The sequence below is a fragment of the Buceros rhinoceros genome, unplaced genomic scaffold, assembly GCF_000710305.1.
Source record: "Buceros rhinoceros silvestris isolate BGI_N320 unplaced genomic scaffold, ASM71030v1 scaffold6320, whole genome shotgun sequence".
NCBI lineage: Eukaryota > Metazoa > Chordata > Aves > Bucerotiformes > Bucerotidae > Buceros > Buceros rhinoceros.
The window spans coordinates 17000-39799 of record NW_010390085.1 but is presented as its reverse complement, the minus strand read 5'-3'; the positions used below and the strand labels follow the sequence as shown (position 1 = coordinate 39799).

Below are 22800 nucleotides of genomic sequence, written 5' to 3'. Positions count from 1 at the left end.
GCAATTAAAGTGTATCACGGCATTTAGAAATAGAAGTTACCTCAGTTGCTCCGGAGGAGAAAAAAAAAACAAACAAACTGCCAGAAAGCTTTAATATATTAAACTGATCCATTAACTGTCGCTCTCTTCTGTGTCTAATGCAAGAAATGGAGGGGAATGCAAATCAAACTAGCGGCTTTGATTTTCGTCGCCTGCTTTCGGCAAGGATCTCTTTCATGTTCTGGATAACAAAGTCCAGGGAAGATTCTTGCCAAGGTCTGTCAATAAGTTTACATCTTGAAATGTTTAAAATTATAAATGCAATGTGAAAAAATAAGCAAACACATTTAAATGAGAACACATGTGTGGATGCTTTTGCCACATACTTCTACTTCTTTTGCCTTAATACTTCTGGGGATTTTGTAAAATATTTGAATGTACTGTAATAGAACGTCCAGGAATTTTATGCAGCCCTGTGCACTTGAGTGGGTTTTTTCTGTGCTTGTCTGTCTCTCTCATAGTCCGGTATTTTTAATTGTAAAATGCTTGAAATGCTCTTTAATGCAAAATTAATCATTGCAAGACTATACTGAGATGTATATGACAGTTACAAGGCTCTAGTTCTTTTTGACAAGCTGAAAAACCCCCAAGACAGTTTATGTCTTGATAGTTATTTGGGAAGCCGAGAAAGTTTGGGTTGTCTGTCCTAATATTTTTAATTGAGTCTCACTTGATATCTTTGCTCATGGAGGTTTGATGATATTTCTGTGTTGTGTGTTTGGCTCTGGGTTTTTTGTTGGTTTTTGGTTTTTTTTTTTTTAATAAGCACAATCTTCACCTTTAGCATGGGTAAAGTTCAGGTTGTTAGGGGCCATCTAGGTTCCAGTTCAGTCTTGAGAACATTTCAATACCTTAGATGTTCTCCTGTCCTCGTCATGCTGCACTGTGTCCTCCAATTGGAAGGCTACAATGCTGCAGAACTTCTGCATTTTGGTTTCTAGGTATTTGAGTGGAACATAATCTGAATGAAATGAGATGAATGTTGCCTTAAGGAGAGAGAGATGTCTGGTACTCGCCGATTCTGAGTTTGACATTTTGTTTTCCTGCTGTTCTTAAGGCAAGGTTTCTTCGGAGTGTCTTTACATTTTATTAACCTTCTATGAATTAGAAGTTAAAGAAATTTGAAGCACAGAAGCTGTTATTAGTAGTTTATGATCTCTGCCCACTTGTTGCTAGAATAAGATGGGTATTGTGATTCTTCAGCTGCTTTAACTTGGTTCTTAGTCTTTGCTATTGCCATTCTAAGAAGTTATTGATCCTGTATGATCTTATTTGTCCAAAGTGCTGTGTCACACTGCTCTTCGGTGAGGTAAGTTACAACATAATTTTTCTTGCCATCCTAATAATATTGAAGCCCAAAATAACATGGTTACTCACTCAGGACTTTCAGAGAAGTCTGGAAATCTAGTCCATAAGCCATTTCCTTCCACAATGAGATCATAGAGAACTTTTTTGTTCACATGGTGCTGATTGAGGCTTCTCGCCTTTGCAGTTTCCAGGTAGCACGAAATGCTGATAATACCTTTCTCTATTAATTTTTCATGGAATCCAGTGAGTGGCATAGAGCTGTTGGCAAGACTGCCTCTCTAAGTGCTAGGAGCAATTTTTTTAAGAAACCTTGTAGAACAGTCTGACTTGTGGGTTGAATTACTTTTGTCTCACTACTTCTCAAACTCAATTGCAGCTCCGAAAGGATTTGCACGTTATGAAGTCCTATTTGTTGACCTTTTCCTAAGCTTTTCTGTCCTTTGGACTCTTGGAGGATTACACTGGCAAAAACTTCTGAGAAATCCTGTTCTGTTCTATCTAGAATGTGTTTTCTGTGTTTGTCAAAGACACTTTTTGCTTTCCTTAGGTAGATGAGATGCAAGGAAGCAGGCATGCCTTCTAACAGCAGTTCCTTATGTTGATAGTTGTAGCTCACTATGTATCTTCAGGTACTTCAAATTAATTAATTTTCATACAGCTACCTTTCTAGTTAGGTATGAATCTTTTTTATTTGTATTAAATGCAGGTGTAGCTCTCCTTCCCATAGACAGTTTAAGCGTTCTGAAAGTAGCCTTGCCAACTGCTTGGGGATCCAGAAGTTCAAAAAGTACCATCAGAGCTGGAGGATGAGAAAGATCAGAAACCAGATAATCCTGGGATAAGGACTGTATTGTGCCTGGGGCATGCCAGAGTCTAGGCATGTGAAGTCATCTACTTTTCTGTAGGCGGTTCTGTATTTCTTGCACTTTTTACAGGCTCTAGAGTGGTTGCAAAGGCAACAGCAATGACCTGGCTGTGTTGGAAGAGGGGGAGATAATGTGTTGCTTCTGGCTGAAGTTATTGGCTTGGTAAAAGCACAACAGCCGCCAGCGTGAGTGCGTAACCTTCTGTAGACAGCAACATCGTTGTTTCTTTTAGCTGAAACACGTTGACCAATCCATGCCCAGTATGCCTACAAAGACACCTTCACAGATATGTGGCAATGCAGGGTGGCAAACACTCCTGCTGACACTTGCAGACATCAGATTGTGGGGACTTTGTTGGCGGAGAAGAGGGCTTGTTGAGTGCGTGAAGCACTGCACTTGTTTGAGCTGGTCCGTCGGAGGCGAGCGGATAGACCCCCAGTGCCTTTGTCCTGCTCTGCCATTACGTGGCATCGCTGGTCTGCCGTGGTTCTGTAGCTTTGTAGGCAGTTTTACCTGTTGATATGCATTTGAATTGTTGGGGAAAATGAGCCTGTAAAACAATTCTGATAAACCCTATTTAATTTAGCATTCAAGGCAGCTTATTTTTCTGCATTTTGGAAACATGTTTTTCTGTAAGTCATTCGGTGAATATTTCCCCTGAAGATTTTATAGTGACCTTTAATTTAATCAGTGATACGGACAGCATGTTCAGCTGAGGACTAATCTGCAGAGGTTTTAGATAATCTTTCATCAGATCGAGGAGCTGATTTGCTTTTTCTTTGCACCGAGATAAGAGGGAGAGTTACAATACTGCATGGTTCTATATTTCACCTCACCATTTACCCTCTCAATAGGATGTAAATTTTCATGTGTAAGCTTTTGATGTTTTATTTCTGTAATAATAAAACATTTTCTGTCAAGATGCAGAACTTCTGCAGCACCAGCAAATTCTGATTTAGTCTCTCCCCCCTTTTAGGAGAGAACAAATGCAGCAGTTGTGTATTTATTGCTCAGGATTGCTAATGGACCAGTGTTTTTTTACTCCTCTTTGGCTTGTCAGGGTGACTCTGAAGAGGGTGCTTCAGCCCTGTGGTATAGCAGTTTTAGAAAAGTGGAAAAAGTTGGCTTTAGGCTGTGACAAAAGTTTAGCTCTCTCCGTCTGATTTTAATGCATTTATTTCCAAATCCCTTACTGCAGGAGTTTCAGGTCGAGGTCTGTGATCCTTTGTTTTTTTGGAGCATTTCTCTTCTCGCTCATGACCAAATGAATTTTTTGAGTAATTTTGGTGCCAGCAACTAGCTACCTGGAAAAATAAGTATTTGAATGTACTTTTAAAAGACATCAATACATGATACAGGAAAAAACTAGATCCAAAATGATGGGGGGAGGGGGGATTTGATTGTGGTTTTGTTAATTAGGGAACTGGTAAAAGTTCCCTTTGAAGTGCTAAATGTTGAGTGTTTTGGAAGGAAAAGATGCTACTTGTTGCTTTTAATTATAAATGCTAAAGAAGCAAGAATAAAGTAGTTCATGGGAGGAGAATTTGTGTGGAGAAAGTATAATACACTCGAATTTTTATTTGTTCTCATTGTGCCAAATGGGAGTAAACATTCTTTAATGGAATTGCACTCTGGTGCAGCTTAAATCTACTACAAGGGGAGACGAGCATGTTATTGGAAGTGTGTGAATAATCAAAAAAAGAACCATAGTTTGAGCTGACTATGTGGTAAAAGCAGGTTTTTGCTATTACAGCAGTTCTTTTCACAGTGCTTTACTAACATGTATAATACTTACAGACTATGGAGGAGTTTCACCAGTAGTATTACAACTGGTTGGGAAACAAACATTAGTAGAGGCTGTGGAGAAACTGAGCTCTTGAAGAGCTGCGTGTGAAGAACCAGTTTCTGGGCTGAACTTGTGGCTAACGTTACCCGCACTCGCTCCATACCTCCTCTTGCACTGCAGCAAGGCAGCAACCTCCATCTGGGCATGCCGTCAGCTTTGCTGAACTGCACAAGTCCTCCTTGCCTTCGTGTTGACAGGCGTCTTTTGGGAGCTGGTTTTCTGTCTCGCACTTTAGCAGGTTTGCTGCTGCCCTGTTCTTCATCTAGTGCATGTTACTTCTCTGGAATTGGGTTCTTTTGGGACTCTGCCTTCCTTCTGAAGTCCAGCAGAGCACAGGCATCATTCTGTGAACGTGGCCTTCGGATTATGGGCTAGAGGGATGAGGAGCCTGTCCTGCAACTGTCACTCATTCTCTTTGCAGAGAGCTCCTAGTGTTTCTCTACGTTCTTGTTTTTAAAGGAGTAAATGTCACAATACATAACAAAATAAGGTGAATCTTCTTGACCCACTGATTACTGTTCTTCTGCAAGTTATAGCATGTTTTGTTTAGCTTGGATTTAATGTCTTTTATTTCTTTTATGAGAAATGTTCAATTTCTTAGAAATACCACCTTACTTTGGTCTTCAGTACTAAATATGGAGAAGTTAAATTATTCTAATTTTCTGGACTACCTTTACCTGCTTAGCTTTTTGTGTTTGTCAAAATTAAAATGTAGTGAAGCTTTATGAAGTCTTTTTGATGTCAGTGATGTGTCATGGAAGGAGAATAGGAAAGAATAACAATTAATCTTCTATCATTGAAGGCAGAGAAACTGATGTGGTAACTGACCTTTCTTAGGCCTTTGGAGAAAATGTCATTATAGAATAGACTTGCTTAGCTGACATTAAACGATTTTTATTTGATTATTTTTTAAACATTGTAAATATGAGCATATATTAAGGACCTTATTAGCAGGGTCTGTCTTCAAAAAATAATTCCAATAATTTTGAAGACTCCTAATTTGCCATTGCAATTTTACTTGACCTTTCTGTCCTAGACGTCAGTAAACAACTCCACTTATTTGTCTCTTTGATAGGTTTAAAGTTTTCATTAGAAGTATCATCTCACTGACAATACTTTAAAATCTTGCTTAGGATCTTTCATTGACGTATCCTTAAACGTACCTAAACACTGATGCTTTAAAAGCATCACCTGTAGGTGAGAGTTATCAGCTGCTCTTAGGTGGGAGATGTGAGTGCAGTGCCTTGGCATAAGAAGTGGAAGTGGTGGGAGTTGCTTGGCAGCTCTCTCATTATACCTTGCAAAGGCATTCAGAGTTCAAACCTCTGGGGGACAGGAACTATTTTCTGAGCAGCCTCCATCCCTTCCATGTAAAAGTTTGTGTTTTGAATCTCTTGAAGCCTGAGGATCTAAGATTATTATTCAGGCCTGGCTGCCACGTAATTAAAACTGATATCTTACATCTTCAGAATCAGCAATAATGAAAAAAACCCTAAAGAGACAGCCGGAAAGGGTGGGGACTGTATGACTTTCTAAAGAAGGATCAATGAAGACCTGTGTTTTCTGCAAGTATTGGTGCAATCTGCAGGCAGTTCAGAGTTGTGCCCCTTCAAATGGGGTGGCTGGGAACTCCAGGTCTTCAACAGCTGGGAGAAGAGTTGAGCAGTAGGAAAAAGGGGAAGCAATGTAGCTGGAAATGAGTAAGAAGTGAAATCTGGTAGAATGATTTAAGGGGTAAAACCTTATGGTTCAAGTACCTGATGAAATATCTTGGTGATCAAAACCAAACGCCTGGTAGAAGAGCTGTCAGTCATGGCAGCAGTGGAAGAAATCAAAGATGTTATTGGTTGTTCACTATGGAAAAGGTGCCAAGAATTAATTAGAAACATGGGCCTGCCCAGAACAGGGGAGAATCTCCCCTATCCTGTGCTTGCGGGGGAGAAATTACTCTCGGTAGGGTATCTGGTGTTTTGAGAGGGGATAGAGTAGTCAGAAGCTTGGAAAAAAGTAGAGAACACACCACTGTTGTAACCCCAGCTGATATTTAGAATGCCTGTAAAGAAATACCCGTTTGTTGGCCAGAACACATGTGCTCTCTTAAGTAAATAGCACTACAATATTTCTCCTGTATTGTATGTGGTTTTTAATGTTCCAGTAGTTTGAATATTTGATACAAGCTTTGGACATCTGTGCTTGGGAAAAGCACGAACTGCCTTGTAGCAAAACCAGTCTACAAACAAGGCTGATTTAGAAAGTTCCGGCAAGATTTAAAAAGGCTAAAAATTATTATTTGTCCACATAGAAGTGTTTTTTCCTGGAAACCAGTCCCCTCAACCAAAATATCACTCGGACCATATGTTGAGAGCATTGCGTATTACAGAGTTATCTTGTAAGTCATGGCTGAGGGTGCCAAAGTGCAAGCGGGTGGATGATGTTAATGTTCTGTTGCTGCCCTGGTGATAGTGTTGATTTAAGAATGTGCTTTTATAAGGCATAATTCACCATATAGTAACATGTTTAAAGGTAGGCAAATATTGGCTAATCAAGAATTTCCTTCCTTTCTGTGTTAACTAGTTAATCGTGATGTAAAAAAACCTTGCTTGTTTAGTAAGCTGTAAAATCCTTTTTCAATACATTTGGTGTGTGCAAGTAAACTTCATCTGTTTCAGGTAATTAGCACTGCTTTAGCACAACAAGGCAACTGGTGTTTAAACACAAGGTAGTTAACTGTACAGTGTAAACATAGTGTGCCGAAGAGCTAACCAGAGCCTTGAATTTCTAGCTGATCAAAAATACACACTAGAAATGTTACTTGGGGGTGGGGGGAGTAGTTAATCTTTTTCTCTTCTGTTGCTAGATTAGTGATACACAGTTAGTGCCGAACGGACAGAAGAAAAAGGGTCAGACACTTCAGTCTGATGCCAACAGCATCGTGTGCAAGTGCAGCTCTTGTGTGGTTTTTTGGGTGTGGGGTGGTGGTTTTTTCTTTTTCTGTTTTGTTTTTCCTTCCGTAGTGCATAGTTGTAATGGCTCAGTGACCTGGAAGGTTTTTTGTACTTTCAAATTTTGGTTTGCTAGTCTTGCAATTTCACAACTGGCACCGAACGTTAGAGAAGTGTGATAGCACTAGGGAAACAGAAATAAGGTTTGATGCATATTTTGCCCAGTAGTAGTTTTTATTCCCCTTCCCCAAAATAAACCGGGGAGCATTTGTCTAAAAAAACTGGGAAATCTGCAGTTTGCATTATGTGGAATGGAGCCATGTCCATAGGAAGCACGGATTCTGTATGCTGGTTGTTCCCAAGTGTGCTAATCCAACAGGGAAATGAAAGACCAAGTTTCTTGCCAAATGTAACGCTCTACCAATTTATAACTACATATGATTGATGGATGCAGATCTAAAATTGTGAATAACTGAGAGTTCTTACTACTAGGATAATTAACTGCAGATGTGGCAGGAAAGGTAACAATCTGCTGAGTCTGAAGTGGGCTGAAGGTTCACTTCCATTGCTCAAGTGAGTTCTCCATTTATTACTGCTGCTTTGATAAGTCAGATGGGGTTTGGGGAAGATAGGAGAAAGCAGTGCCAAGATAAAAGCTGAAGCCAGAACCTGGTCTTCAGGCAGAATTTTATCTCTTAAGCAGTTTTTCAGAAAAATGGTTGTCAAGTGGAAGCATGACTAGGGTCTGAAAGCTTCTGTTGGTTCTTTGAACCCAAACTGGTGCCCTGACATATGCAGCAGAACTGGGACTGAAAACTGAAACTAAAATTTCTGAAGGTCTTGTATGAAGCAGGATAGAGTCCAACTCCTTCTGTACAACCTGATTGGGAGGCATGCAAATGCTAGAAGAAGCAGGTAATAAACTAGTCAACAATTCAGGAACCATGAAGTGGACAACTACAGTAAATAGGAAGTAGTGGACAGATACTCGCTTCTGATCCAACATTATTGGATAAGCCAGGTAGCAAAGATCTGCTATTTTAAAATGTTTAACCCAGCTCATTTTACTGACAGGTCTGCAGGAACAGCTCCATTAGCGAGTACAAAAGGCTGCAGCCTTTAATGGGAAGATGATGACGGGCAGGTGGCACTGGCTTGCTGGGTAATACAAGCTGCTATCATAACTGTTTGTGAAGTGGCATTTCTTCACCACCACATAATCACTCCTCTGAACTGCTCTTTAAACGTCAGCAAAGGCCTCTCATTAATACAGCTTGACAGTTTGATTACAGCATTTTAACAGCTTCTGAAAAATAATTCCGTTACTGAAGAGGTAAACTTGCAGTCTTGACAATGAAGATAAAGTGCTGCCCCATAGCCAGAGAGGCAGAGCTAATCTTGTAACTCCCGACCCATCTTTGTGTATGGTCACCAGTGCCTTGGTTTACATGTGTGGTATTTCCTCTCCCTGTAAGATGTTCTAAGTCCACTTTCATGGGTCAATGAAATGCTTGAAACAACATGTAGATATAATCGATGTAAAAGACAGGCATGTTTAGCGTATCGCATGAGCAGCCTGTGTGCACCGATCCGATCAGAGTGCTATTGTGTCTAATACTGGAATTTAGGGGGATAACTTTTAAAACTAAGTTCTGTGCAATTATGCTTTGTTTCGCCTGCAATTATTGGACTAAAGTGTATCCTCATCATTTGTCCATAGCTTATAAAACTTGGAAAGACAAAGACTACATGGAATCATTTAGGTTGGAAATGACCCTTAAGATCATAAAGTCCAAACATAAACCATGGTAACACTCATGATAGAACAAAATTTAAATCTCTGCTTCCTACGAATCAGTTCAAACAGGTTCCTCATACTTCTGACCTTGCTTTGAGTTTCAAATTTGCTTTGGTTAAGAGAATTACAAAGCATTAATTATTGTATGTAGAAGGAACTGAGAGTTAAGAGGGAAGAATTTTGGTGTGCTGGGGTGGGATGAGGCTTCTGGAACTCAGAACTGCATCTAGTTGGGGAAAATAGGAAGGTGGCGTATCAGAAATGAGCTATAATTTCAAAATATTTGAAGGTAATTTTAACAGCACAGTACTTCTTAATATTGCTGTTTTGTGCTACGTGGAGTTGTGTTACCTAGCAAACAGTAACCCAGATCTGTAAATTTTGAGCATATGTGTCTTCTGCTTGTTTTGGTTTTGTTGTCATTGTTGGGTTTTTTATTTGTTGTTTTTTCTACCTAAAATTGTGTCAGATCTTCCTTCAAGATCATCTAAGAGGATCTGATAGTGCTCTCTACGCCTATCCTTGATTGCCAATTGTTCTGAACACGTTTTTCTCCTTGTCTCTCTTTGGATATATTCTTGCATTCAGGGATAATAAGAATGAGATAGTTAAGCAGATGTGAAGGGGATATTAACTAAAATATAGATATGTTTTATTCAATGAATTAAGTCTACAGTCAGTTTCTATAGTAACAGCCCATAATTTGCCTAGACAGCTTTAAATCCACGGAGATGAAGGAAGGGTGTCCAGTATTTTAATTTTTAACTGACTGACCTGTCATCTATAACCCTTCTGATGTTTAGTGTAACGCTTTAAAATAAGGATGTCTGAGGAGGGGAAAAACTGCATTTAACATGGTATTACATTTTGTTCACAGACTCTGACGCATCTCTGGGACCTGCAATGACAAGTCAGAACAGTAGCCATGCAGAGAAAACTGGTGAGATGTCCTCAAAGCAGTCAGCGCCAAAAGTGCAGGTCCAACGATCTGTCTCTCGAGAAACCATCACTATTCATTTCTCTGCATTTGGGAAGGAGGAAGAAGAGGAGGAAGAGGAGTTTAAGGAATTTCTTGATGAGGAACTAGATGACCAAAGCATTGTAACAGCACTTGAAGCCAAGGAAGACCTCTGCTTTGAGCATACCGGCCATGATTTTTCTGGTCCAGCTACCTCGCTTAACGTGGCCAACTCTGCATCACTACTGTCCTCATCATCTGCAGTTCTGCCAACTGCAGAGACTGTGAAGCTGTTGGATTCTCCTTCTACATCCCAAGTACTCAGTGCATTGCCACTAGTCCTGTCTCCATCACACTCATGTCATACAGTTAGTGTATCAGGTGCACCTCCACCTGTGGAACAGAAATCCAGCCTGTCGTCTTCCCCATCCTCATCCCCTTCCAGATCAGTTGTCTGCTCTAGTGGATCATCCACAGTTTCTAGTTCAAAGCCTTTTAAGGGTTTAGTCAAGTCCCTTTCAACAGATGTGGAACCAAAAGAACCCACCCCACCAATGCGACATAGGCAGTTAATGAAAACCTTAGTGAAATCTCTGTCTACAGACACTTCTAAACAAGAATCTGAAGCTGTGTCTTACAGGCCACCCGACTCAAAACTGAACTTACATCTGTTCAAACAGTTCACTCAACCTCGAGCTACAAGTGGTGATTCCAAAACTGCCCCCTCATCTCCATTAACATCTCCTTCTGACACTCGTTCCTTTTTTAAAGTACCTGAAATGGAGGCTAAAATTGAAGATACTAAAAGACGCCTTTCTGAAGTAATCTATGAGCCTTTTCAGCTGCTCAGTAAAATAATGGGTGATGAAAGTAGTAGCCACAGGCCCAAAGCCTTATCTTCAAGTGCTTCAGAACTCTCAAACCTTTCCAGTTTGAATGGCCATTTGGAAAGCAATAACAACTACAGCATTAAAGAAGAAGAGTGTGATTCTGAAGGGGACTTGTGTGGAAGTGACTCCAGCCCAAGGAAGAACGATCAGTCAAAAGTGGCTGAGGAACATGCAAAAGAGACGGAGACCAAAAGCTCTCAGTCTGCAACCACAAAGGACGTGAGTTCGAAATCTTCACTCGTACTTGAAAAATGTTCATTGTCTGCACTGGCAAGCAGAGAGGATGAGGAGTTTTGTGAACTGTATTCTGAAGATTTTTCCTTGCTAGAGGATGAAAGCAAAACTGATAAACCTACTGAAACGTTGCTCGATACAGAGATGACTGAGGAAAGTGGTACTGTGCTGAGTAGTGAAGATGAAAATAGCCCATATGTGCAACAGCCTAAAATACCAGTGAAAACTTTATACTTCTTAACACTGTTAGTCTATGCTTACTTTATTATCCCTCTCCCTGGCTACTTAAGTGGACTCTTATTTGGAATGGCCCTTGGATTTATGATAGCTGTCTGTGTGATTTGGCTGCTTACTCCACGTACTAATGAATATCTCAAATTGCATAATAGTACGAAAAAGCGATGGAATACAGAAGCTCTAGACATCAAAGAACCTGAAATACTGAAGGTGAGGCCGTGGCATTTTGTGTGTGTATCTGTGTGCATTAGTTTGGGTAGAAATAATTAACTGGATTTATTCTGAAGGTGTAAAAGAGCTGAATTATTCCATTTGCAAAAGAGTGTTGTTTTAGGGACAGGTGACTTTGGCAGGGTCACAAATGGTTTAGTATCCAAGAATATGTAAGACTTAAGTGTCCTTAATGATTAGTAGAAAACCAGAATTGCTTCAAGAGTAAAAGGGAAAGTGGTTTTGATTATGGGTTTGAAATGATCCAGCTGAACCACTGAGAGCAAGTAGTATCAGAGTTTAGAGTGTAAAATAACATTTGTGTTTGAGGCTGCATCTTGTGAGATGTGTCTTGTTTCTTGGGTATTTTACTGTCTAGAGGGTAATTTGTCTGTCTTGTCTGTTCAGCCCAAGCAGAGTCCAAACCGTTGTGTTCAAGCAAAGCCCAGATAGTCGGAGCACATATGGATTCTCCTCAAACATTAGCTAATTAGAATGGGAGGAAGAATGAGTAATGAAAGGGACATACTCATGATGTCTGTGGTTCTGGCTGCTGCTGTCTTGAATATTGTGCTGTATAATGTGGATTATAGTGCAGTAAAACACGTGCCTGGGAGCTCAGTTTTAAGTCAAGCTCTTGGAAAATTTATCTTCCCTCCTATTTGCCCTTCCCCATCTCCGCATGTTCAGATGCCGGAAGTTGCGGTTGCTTCATACGTCTGGCACGTTGCTGTCTGTCCGGTTGTGATCTGTACGCTCACTCAGTTACTTCAGTGGCTTTCTGCTTCTCTCTTGTCCTTCCCTCTCCTAATCTCCATCTGTGATGAATTAAAATCATATTTTCCCAGTTGCAGAATTCTGAACAATAAAGCATCTACTAGTTTCTGAAGTGCCACAGAAGCATTTTTGAATGACAGTTGTACAACCTCCGCTTGATATCATTTGCTTATCGGAATATTTGTGAATGCTTTCTTGTATTTGTGTAAACACTAAAGCCATCCTGAGCTTTCTGAAGGCGCATCTCCAGCTGAGTAACAACAGAAGGATTGCCTGAATTTATATTTGTATACTATTGGTTATATGCTGTAGAACCTATAGTGCATTAATAGCACGGTACGTTTAGATCCTCTGAAAAAAGAGGTCAGGATTTAATCTGTAACAAAACTCACGTGAGTAGGGGAAAATCAGACTTGATGCTCTTGCATAAGGATGTTCTCTTCTGATCTTGTTGGTCTTGCATTCTGGTCTGAACTGGTTTCATGCCATTAGGATTATGATAAAGGCTGTGAGTAAGCTCCCTTTATGGTGCTCGAGGAGTTGGGACTCTGCCAGACTGCTGTCAAGCTATTTTTGTACAAGTATGTGTGCATTCCCCCCATGTAAATATTGCCTGAGAACTTCGCATTTCCCTGGTTTCAAGAACTAGTGGAAAATTCCCTTCAGCAATTGCTGAAATATCCGAACATTAGTATTGTCTCCCCCAAAATCGTTCCTTTGTATTGTGAAAGATTAAAGCACTGTTGAGCTGGTCAGTGTGTGTTCTGTATATTTCTGTACTGACATCACTCAAGTGTCTGTTGGTATTGGAATGAGAACACCCCCTCCTCCCAACCAGAAAACGCACACAACCTCCCTGCATCTTCAGTGGATGTTTTCTTGTCTTGTTATTCCCTTAGTCTTCCATTCTCTAGCTTCCTTTTCCTTTTTTCTCTACCCTTGTTGGTTTTTTCTTCTTCTTTAATGCATTAGTCTTTTCTAACTTCCTTGTTGGCCTTCTCTAGTGCACATTCCCTTGTGTTGTGCTGGCTGGTACAAACGGTTTCAAGTAACAGCTAAAATGGAAAAGATGAATTTACCTTTTCCATTAGAAAGAACTTTAATGAGAAGACACTCTTGGCAGTGCCTGCTGGAGAAGGGCAGCTTTTTGAACCACGGCTGTACAGGAGGAGGAGGCTTTTTACTAGCGTGCTGTTCCTGAACATCACCCAAGGGATTTCATGTTTGATAGTGGCCTCTGGAAGACAAATATGTTTTCCAGTTAAGGTGATGGTTAGTTCTGCCCACCTAAGACCTTTTTTATGTCTTTAGATTCCCTATCAGTAAAAGCTGAAACTGCATTACATTTTTCCTCATTTCTGAAACAAAATACTATTGAAGTATTATGAAATTGTAGTAAAAGGAAACTAATACAAATACTGTGATTTGAGCCGTCAACAGTCTTTCAAGAATTTCAGTGCTGGAGCATTTGGATCATTTAATTATAATGGATATTAATCAATCTGTTAATATCACTAAGAAACTCTGGGGGCAGTTTTAATCCAGATTTGGGCTTGTATTGTGAAGCTGACTTGCTGGTTCTTTTATTTATGTATTTGAAACTATCGTAGAAGTCATGATTTTTATTTAGTTTTACTTGCAGACCTGGTCTGTACCCCCAGCCCTCTGGGTCTTTCATAAGGATCTTTTGCGGTTCCCCCATCTCCCCTCTCAGGTGAAGGTATAATACATATCTCTGCCTGAGATCTTAAACTAAGTAAGATTATAAAGTTGATACTTGCACGGCCTGGGTCTGCAGTTCTTACTCTCATGAATTATTATGTTGAACTGCTAGCTGAATAAAAATTTGCATCCCAGAGTCAAGAAAAAGGAAAAGTAAACCCGGGTGGTCCATTTAAAGCTGTTTAATGCCAGTGCTCATGTTCTGCAGACCCATGTGCTCCCGGTGTAGTTGTCAGCACCGCTGCGCTGGCTGCTCTGAGCCAGCTCAGTCTCTGCCGGTGAACAGGCAGACCAGGTCCTGTCAGCGCACGGAGGGCTGGGGGCGGGGGGCTTGAATAGTAACTGTGACCTTTGCTAGAAAAGCCATGCTGCCCAGTATTCTAACTGGGTACTTTTCCAGGTTAGTTACCAGCCTGATGGTGAGGCACTTTCTTGTAATTGTAGCTGTGAATTCAGAGCAACTGCTGACCTTTATAAATGGAGATCACAGGATCAGCGTAAATGGCAAGCAGCTGCAGAGCAGCATATGACTATGGTCATTGTCCTCCCTGAATTACTATGTTTCTTATTTTAACAACTTTTCTAGTACAAAAAAGACCCATCATACAGTCACTCCTCTCCTATACAAGGAAGTCCATTGTTATTTCAGTAGTTTGGGAAAACCCATCTGTTGCTAGCACATTATGGTAGCATAACTTCTCTGTTTAGATGCATTGCAGAACTGTTTCCGTAGGCTGTGAATCTTGTGTTCCCATTTGTTTTTGCAAAGAGAGGGGTGGAGGTGTTTCTGCTAAAATTGTTCTTAAAATGCAGGAACTTTGGAATGAATTTTAAATTTAATATAGGCTGCTGTTTTAGGTGGTAAATGCATTTACGTTCTGTCTGTTCTAGATTTTGAATGCTCAGTGCCTTAGGCAGCCAGAAATCATCGTTAAAGGTCTTGGATGGGTTCTTCAGTTGCTAATAACCTGATGGTTGTGTTATAGGAAGCAGCGTTTGCACTTCTGTTGGGTTTGTTACCTACAGTGAGCGGTTTAGTTGTGTAGGGTAAGGAAATCTGGCAGAAACGCTGGTGCTGGCACTATTACAAAAGGAACGGGATAGGGAAGGTGCTGGTCTGGTGGATGACATAATGGACGAATTCAGTCCCCTGTGCCACCAGAGGTTCACTGGGCTTAGTTAAGTCCCTTAGTGTAGCTTGGCCCTGGCTCTTTTTTGTCACAGATGTGGTTAAGGCATCTCCGTATGTGTTGGAGGGGTGAAATTAGACGTGACTATAGGGATGTTGGATAACATTCTTAGAGCTGTTGAGAAGGTATAGCAAAGTTTGTGCATCATGATGTCTGTGCCGAAGTGTTCATGTCATCTCAGCGTTTTATCTTGCTATGTTCATGGATTTTTACTTCTTACTGTGGTACACAGCCATCAAGAGAATGATGTTAAATCTCTCCTTGTCATAACCACATGTCCTCTGCTCAGCTTAAGTGTGGTGGCAGAAAACTCCAGCCGGTTCCATCTTGAGCAGCACATTAAAGAAACTTCAAGTGTACCCTAGTACAGAGTTTTCCAGAGGTTTCCAACCCTCCTGCTGGAAATAATATCATAGCTTATTATGGTTATGAAAAGCGCTTGTGTGGCTAAGCTTCATATAAAGATCCACTTCCCAAGTATCCCTGTTTCTTTGTGCCAGCTTGTGTAGTCTTCAGCTGAACTGCCTTGCAGGAGAAGGTGATAAAGTTTTGAGGCAGCAAATTTTCATCTGTATGTTTGCCTGGCTGCCGGCTCCAGACTTCAGTGTCCGAGCTAGAAATAGCTCAGAGATCTGATAGGGGGAGCCGGTGGGAGTCTCTCCAGAGATCTGTGGGCCATATGGATGTTCCAGTTCTGCACGGAGTGAATGGCTCATGGTGCCTTTAGGCAACTCATGAGATGTCTTTGTGCTTCCAGAAGTCCAGCTGGAGTTCCTGGCTGAAAATTAATTGCTGTCTGCTCAAAGATGTCTTGGCTTAATTTCTAAGAAGGAAATGGGATGTGCCCAAATACACATCAACTCTGCTGTGCAAAACCTCGGTGCTTTATAGCATGCTCTTTCTCATGCATTGTATTTCCTGTGTGGAGTTGTATATAACCCAGTGTAAGCAAAAAACCCAAGCACAAAGCTTTGTCAAAGAGCGTGTGTTGTTATAGGTATTTCTGTTAATAAGAGATAGTCTGCTGTGGAGCTGAGCAAAGATGAATGGTTTAATCTTTCCTGAACATAAAAGAAATGCTAATTTATCTAGGCTTTTCAGGGTTTATGGTGAAAATGGAGCTAGATGTTGGAGTAAGCAAAACGTAGATATCGCTGTTACTATGGCACCTAAGAAAGTGCCTACTGACTACTTTGAGAAATGGCACTGAAGTAAGTGAGCATTAAAATAAATTCTGTGTTCTGTGTGGGTGGAAACTTCTTTAGGAAGTTTAAATGTTGCAGTAATTTCTGGGATGTTTTGCATAAGCTAGTTATAACTTCTTTGTTTTGAAGAATTGTAGGGATGCTCATGGAGCTCTCCCCACTTCCCAGCAGCAGATGCTATCCCCCTACTATACTCTCCTCCGTATTTGTAGAGATGCCATTTTACGTTATGCTCTAGGGTGTATTTGTTTAAGTCCTTTGCTTTCTGTTGACAGTAATGAATATTGAGAATGACAAATCAAGGTTTTGATGTGCAGGTCGAAGTAATTAACAAAGTTTGTTGTAGTGCAGGTTAAGAGAAGGAATCTTATCCTCCTTGAATGAGTATTCTGGCTTGTCTTCTGCCCCATTTATCATCTTGCATTTTCTCTAAGCAGATGTTAGAGGAGTAACATCAACCCCGTGGTTAGAGTCAGCGCTTACAGACTTGTTACAGCAGGGCTGGTTCATTTGTTTTCTTTTTCTTTCATTGCACAGAAACTAATTAATTTTAATCCCCACAAGTGATTTCTGTGTTGTAACTGGGCAGTTACAACACAGTTGTAACAGCATGTTAAATGGTGTTAAAGGGTGATGGTGTGTTAAAACAAACTCCATTGTGGTCTTCCACTCAGTCCTTAATTGTTGGTGATTAAAATGTCAGTGCTGTCTATCAGCAGACAGACTGTTTGCTCTACCTTGACTACTGGTCATGAAAATGTCAGTGCTTGCTGTAAGCAGATGTGCTGTGCTGCAGCGTGCCCTTCCTGGCTGCCTTGTGGCTCTTCCCTGCATCTGCTGATCTCGCAGCGTTCCGTGGAGATAAGGTGAGAGAGCACTGTGCTACCTGTACAGAATGATTTAGTCAGAAAAACAAATCGTGTGCTTGAGAGATAGTCCTCATGTCATGCTCCGTTTGGTGCTACCTCATTGAGGGCTTTGTTGTATTTGTACAGTAAGTGAAGTCACTTTGGCAAAAGCTTGGATAATTATTTAATACTTTTTATGTACGTGCTGTACTTGGTTTTCCAGTAGCTTAAAAGACTGTTAACAACTGTTAACAACTGTTTTCTCCTCTAGGGATGGATGAATGAGATTTATAATTATGACCCAGAAACATACCATGCTACATTGACTCACTCTGTCTATGTGCGACTTGAAGGAAGCACCTTACGACTTTCGAAACCCAATAAAAATATTTCTAGAAGGGCTGTGTACAATGAGCCAAAACCTGAAGTCACGTATGTCAGCCAGAAAATTTATGAACTAACAGAAAGCAAGGTGAGTGTGCCTTACTTAGATCTGATTTTGACAAAGAATGCTTTAAAACTTTGGTTTTGAATTTTGAAGGTTTTTTCACTCTTCTATGTTGATGTTCTGTCATTATATAAACAAAACTGTTGTTATGACTAACTTGCAAAAGACTGTGTTGAGAAGGGAGAGTGAGCAGGGTTTAGGAAAAATCACATGTTTACGCAACAGGGAAAAGCATGATTTTCCTGCCAGTTCAGAGCAGAAGTTAACACATGGGAGTTCAGAATTCAGATTGTTCCCCAGAGATTAGATTACCTCAGGACTGTTCGGAAGCTTACACCAAAACGCATGATCTTTGGTGATTGTCTCTATCTCAAGGCAGTTCAGACAACACGTTTCACTTGAAGGGGAAACGTCCATTGTATGTGGATGTCAGAGGAGAGCGAGAGGTGGTGGAACCGGCACAACTTGCTGTTGGTACCCAGTGTCTAGGGAGCGGGATGGGGATTTTTGTAGTTGGAAGAGTGCATCAAGAGTAATGCTGGGGCAGGTTTCCTACGTGCTATTTGCCTCCCTCAAATCTGTAAAGAGTTGCCACATGAAGTTGATTCCGTCGGCATTGTATTAAGTAATACATCAATACCCCATTATTAGAGGAATGGATTTTTTTAATGTGCTGCATCAGTAGAGGGCCTTGGCAGTACAGTTGCAGGAGGAAACTATGCTTCAGTCGACTGTGGGAGTTAGAGGGAGAGAGGGACCAAGGAGACAGTGAGGATAACCTCCCTTTGTTTCCCTGAAGCAGTACGGGAAAGGAGCTTGCTGTCAGCTCTGCTTTCCATCCATTAAAGGAAGACTATGAAAAGATAAAGCAGCAGTACGGGAAAGGAGCTTGCTGTCAGCTCGGCTTTCCATCCATTAAATGAAGACTATGAAAAGATAAAGTAAAAACTTAGATTCCTGCCTATCGCTGACGTGTTTTCCTGTAGTGCAGACAAGCAAAGCCATCACATGCTACAAGAGCACTTGACTGACAATAGTCCCCCATGGTATCTTAGAAAAATTTCCAGTACTTCCCCCTGCAGCCCAGCCCCAGTACAAAAGTGCCGAGTGTCCTGACTAATAAACAACTGATGGCTGTTCTCCACAGGTTTTGGAGAACACTGGTAAGTTCAGCCCCCACATAAGAATTTTTAACTTTTACCACTCTTCTAATCACTTGCATTGCTTCAGTTTTCTCTGAATTACTGAATTTAGGATATAATTACCTGCAAATCACTTTTGGAACTTAATTCTTACATACCTGGTGTGACCGTCCCTAACTTCAAACACTCGATTTTATGACGTGGGCCTGAAAAGTTGAGTTTAAAACTCAGTTTGGGTTCTTGTCTACCCTGTGATGACAGAAATAAAGTTCTTGGTTTTTCTTTCTTTCTGTATAACTATGAGAATAACATCTTTAAAATGAAAATCGGGTTTCTCTACATGATTGTAGAAGTCTAAGCTACTTGAATGGCTCTTGCTATAAATCCCAAGGCTGTGGCTCACTGAAGATCTAGTGACAGCAGTGGCTTGGACATCAACCAGCTTTAAGTTGAGTCAGTTAAATTCAGCCGATTCGATGTAGAATCTGCCATGTTCCTATGTTCTTTATGTGACTACAGAAACATAGAAGAGACAACTGAGAAATGAGTTAATTTAACTGTTTCATTTATCCTTCAGATTTCCCTGGTTCCGAAGAGTCTGGCACGAAAACGGATTTGGAATAAGAAGTACCCTATTTGCATTGAACTTGCTAGACAGGATGACTTTATGGCTAAGGCCCAGATTGATAAAGAGAATACAGATGAAAAGTTATCAGCTGAAAAAGCAGACTTGAATAATGAAGAGTCCAAGAAACCTCAGGATGGAGTGAAGTACACTAGCCAAAAGGATCAAGTGCTTTATCTCTTTGGAAGGACAGGCAGAGAGAAGGAGGAATGGTTCAGAAGGTTCCTTCTTGCATCCAAGCTGAAGTCCGAAGCAAAGCAGCCATCCAGTTTATGTGGGAGCAAGCCAGGTATTCAATGTTCGTATTCTAGTAAAAGCATCTATTACAAGAAACAAATCAAAGTTGTGTTTTCCCAGTAGTAGCTGTAGCAACTGTGGAGCCATAGTGATCTGGACAGACAAATAATGCTAAAGACACTCTTCTGCTCCTTATCTTGGCCTCTCATTTCCACCTTCCCACGCTGCCTTTTCCTCTCTTGGTTATGTGTTTGGCTATATGCCCTCAACTATTCTTACTATTTTTAGACTGTTTTTTGTGAACACAGTATTTTTCATTGACTGTAACAACTCCTGTCATTTTTGTAAGAATGGATTGTTAGTCTTTAGGGGTTTTTTTCCGCCTGTACTGTTGGGACCGGTGTCAACATTTGCAGTATTAGACTCAGTCCTGTTATTACCCATTCTTCCTCCTCCATCCTTCCTTCTACTCCAATCTCTGTAAACAACAGAGACTTCTCATGGGTTAATGTCACAAGAAAACACATTTTTCTGTTTTAAATAAAAAGTCTTGTGCTTATACATATATCTGAACCAACAAACAACATTAGTCTACAGTTTGATCAAATGTTTGAAATATTAATTTAAACCCATCCTCTGATATAATTTTAAATGTGAATGACTCATGCTTTTCTGTCTTTATCTATTCTCTGAGAAGCTTTTTAAAAACTGGTTAACATTATTTCTGGCACATAACATCTTGAAATGCAAAATTAATGGCTAATTAAAATTCCAATAGTTACATGCTTTTCTCAGTTCTTTTAATTGCAATAGCCTAGATTAAATAAAAAAAAAAAGTTTAGTTATAGGTACATTTTAATCACCTGACTTTTATTTTAGGCATTCCCCAGCAGGCCTGTTGGGAATTCTGCCATATGTTATACATATGTCAGTGTGTCCATATTTAAATGTGCTGTTAATCAGCTATCCTGCTGAGTGCTGAATCATACCAGTCACTGGGTTTAGGACCATCTAAACACACAGTAGTGGATTTTATTTTTACCCTTCAAAATGAGAATGAATGCGCTGAATGGTCTTTTTTCAGAATAAATTAAATCTGCAAGCTAATTTTGTTCCTTTAAATGTTTGATCATACACTCTGATGTCAAGTTCCTTTTCCGTTAAACAGGTATTGTTCCTTTTGATTTAGGGATCTTGCCAACACACAGTAGAACCGATAGTCAATCTGGAGCTCTCACACACAGCCGAAGCAGCAGCAAGGGAAGTGTGGAAGAAATCGCATCCCAGCCAAAGCACAAGGATCTGGCTGGCAATGTCCGGCAGAAAATGCTTCTGGACTACAATGTTTATATGGCAAAGTGTGTTCCCCAGGAAAAGAAAAGCCCTTCGAGTAGTCCAGTCCTCAGTGCAGATAGCAGCCCTACGGCTGTGAAAAAGGTAATACTTTTCTCCCCAAAAGATTCATCAGAGATGATGATGTCTTTTATCTTGTTAACTACTACTTCAAAAATTAGTAATGTATCAAGGAAAATTAATTTCTTTAACTACAGTTGGACATAAACATTTTATAAAGTCAGTGTGTGTTTTCACGCTTGCCAGTCTCTGTTCACCACAGTTTCCTTTTAGTATAACATACAAGTTTTTCATCAGTTTAGTTTGATTTCTTATCACCCAAGAATGTCTGTTCGGAATGACTTGTGCAGCAAAAGGCAGTATGTAGATTTTCTTCAATAGGAATACGCAGGTGTGTCCCAAAAACTATTGGTCCCAGGAGGAAAACAAACAAAAAAATCAAACAAAATTCCACAAACCTCACTTCCCAATAGTCGTAAAAAGTTAAATTTTTCTGTGTATATTCTAAAGTAGCTTGAACTAAAAGAATATTTTTAAGGTCCTGGTTTGTTGATACAATTTAAGTAGAATTTTTAGTACTTGGTAGTAAAACTGATCTTCGTTTTCTGCTCATTGTGGGGAGCTAAAGGCCTTCTGCCATTCCTGAGTGCATCTGAGCACCTGATTGGGACAGAGTTGTCATAACTCAAGTGTGAGTTGGATGCTGTTCCTAGCAGTTTTTCAGTGCAGACACTACACAGTAAAATCTGGTTTCAGCCCCACATTTGGCTTTGCTCATGCACTCTGGATCACGTGAAGCAGGGCTTTTTGTGCTGGACCTAAGAACTCTCTTTCCATTGCATGTTTCGGAAGGTGTTTAATCTCTTCAGTTCTTCTCAGGAATGATGTCCTGGCCCTGTCGCCATGCATAGGGTTAGGAATTTGCCTTTAGTATGCATCTGATGGTCCTCTGGCTGGGGCTTTGATGACAGTTTTTACTGCAGAATACCCACTGCTTGGGATGATTGGGGGTCAGAAATGGAATTGCCTCTTGTATAGACTACAGCTTGACTTGGACAGTCTTGCTCAGAGGGACATAAGGCATGGATGGATGGAATATATGGTTTCAATTTTTTAAATGTTTTTTAAAGTCATACCAAATGGCTGGTGTGTTAGTATTGTGCAGTGCATAACAGCCTAATAGTGAACAATGTCTATAGCTCCAACTAATGCTTTGGCCTCTTGGACTGCATTTGAATCACTCTTAATAAAAACACCTTGATATTAAAGTACAACACTCTTAATAAATGGATCCTTAGTGCTAAGAATGAAAGGAGTTGGAGGGCACGATATAGCATCGAATAAACACATCTTGTGTTCCCTTGGGAAAAGAGATACTCTAGCCCCTGACAACCCCTGAAGCAGTGATGAATCCACTGCTGAATCTGGCACGTGTCAGGAGTCGTGCTATAAATAGATCCACAGCACTGGCAGGAAACCTGCGTCACAGCATAAGCTCCAAACCCAGCAGTTCTGCCTGCGTGAGGCTGCAGCCTTTGGGAGCAGCCATAGCCAAGAAATGATGTTCAGAACTGTAGCATCTACCTGACTCCTCTCAGAAAGCACTGCTTTTGTGCTGGCTTTGGGATTTTTGCCTGTAGTAATGAAAGGCGCATTGCAGGCAATTGAGAGGCATTAATAAGTATGTTGCCTGTCCTTCATGGAAACCTCCTGGTTTTAATGAAATACAAATCAGCATGTACACACCCAAAATTATTTCAGCTGCCTTTGCTTTCATGTCTGTGGTCAGTAATGCAACATCTGAATGTGCGTCTCCAAGTGTTTTGAGACCAAGACATAATCCTCTTGGACTGTAAACAAAACCTTTAATGCAGCAGAAGGAGCAAGATGGTTTCCTAAACTCTATTCACAAACGCTGGAAGGAA

The 22800-nt window shown here is 40.5% G+C and overlaps 1 protein-coding gene across 2 annotated transcripts in view; it reads left to right on the top strand.

Annotated features, from left to right (window-relative positions):
• Positions 1–2343: 2343 nt before the first annotated feature.
• TEX2 (testis expressed 2) overlaps positions 2344–22800 on the top strand; it is a 35371-nt gene continuing 14914 nt past the window's right edge. Inside the window, exons 1-5 of one of the 2 annotated variants that reach the window (XM_010136393.1) lie at positions 2344–2398; positions 9677–11328; positions 17342–17542; positions 19238–19574; positions 20712–20959. In XM_010136393.1, coding sequence (XP_010134695.1) covers positions 9703–11328; positions 17342–17542; positions 19238–19574; positions 20712–20959 — 2412 coding nt within the window. In that variant the 5' untranslated portion in view covers positions 2344–2398; positions 9677–9702. Of the gene's footprint in view, positions 2399–9676; positions 11329–17341; positions 17543–19237; positions 19575–20690; positions 20960–22800 lie in introns of those variants that run through there. The other variant, XM_010136401.1, reaches the window with a different exon arrangement.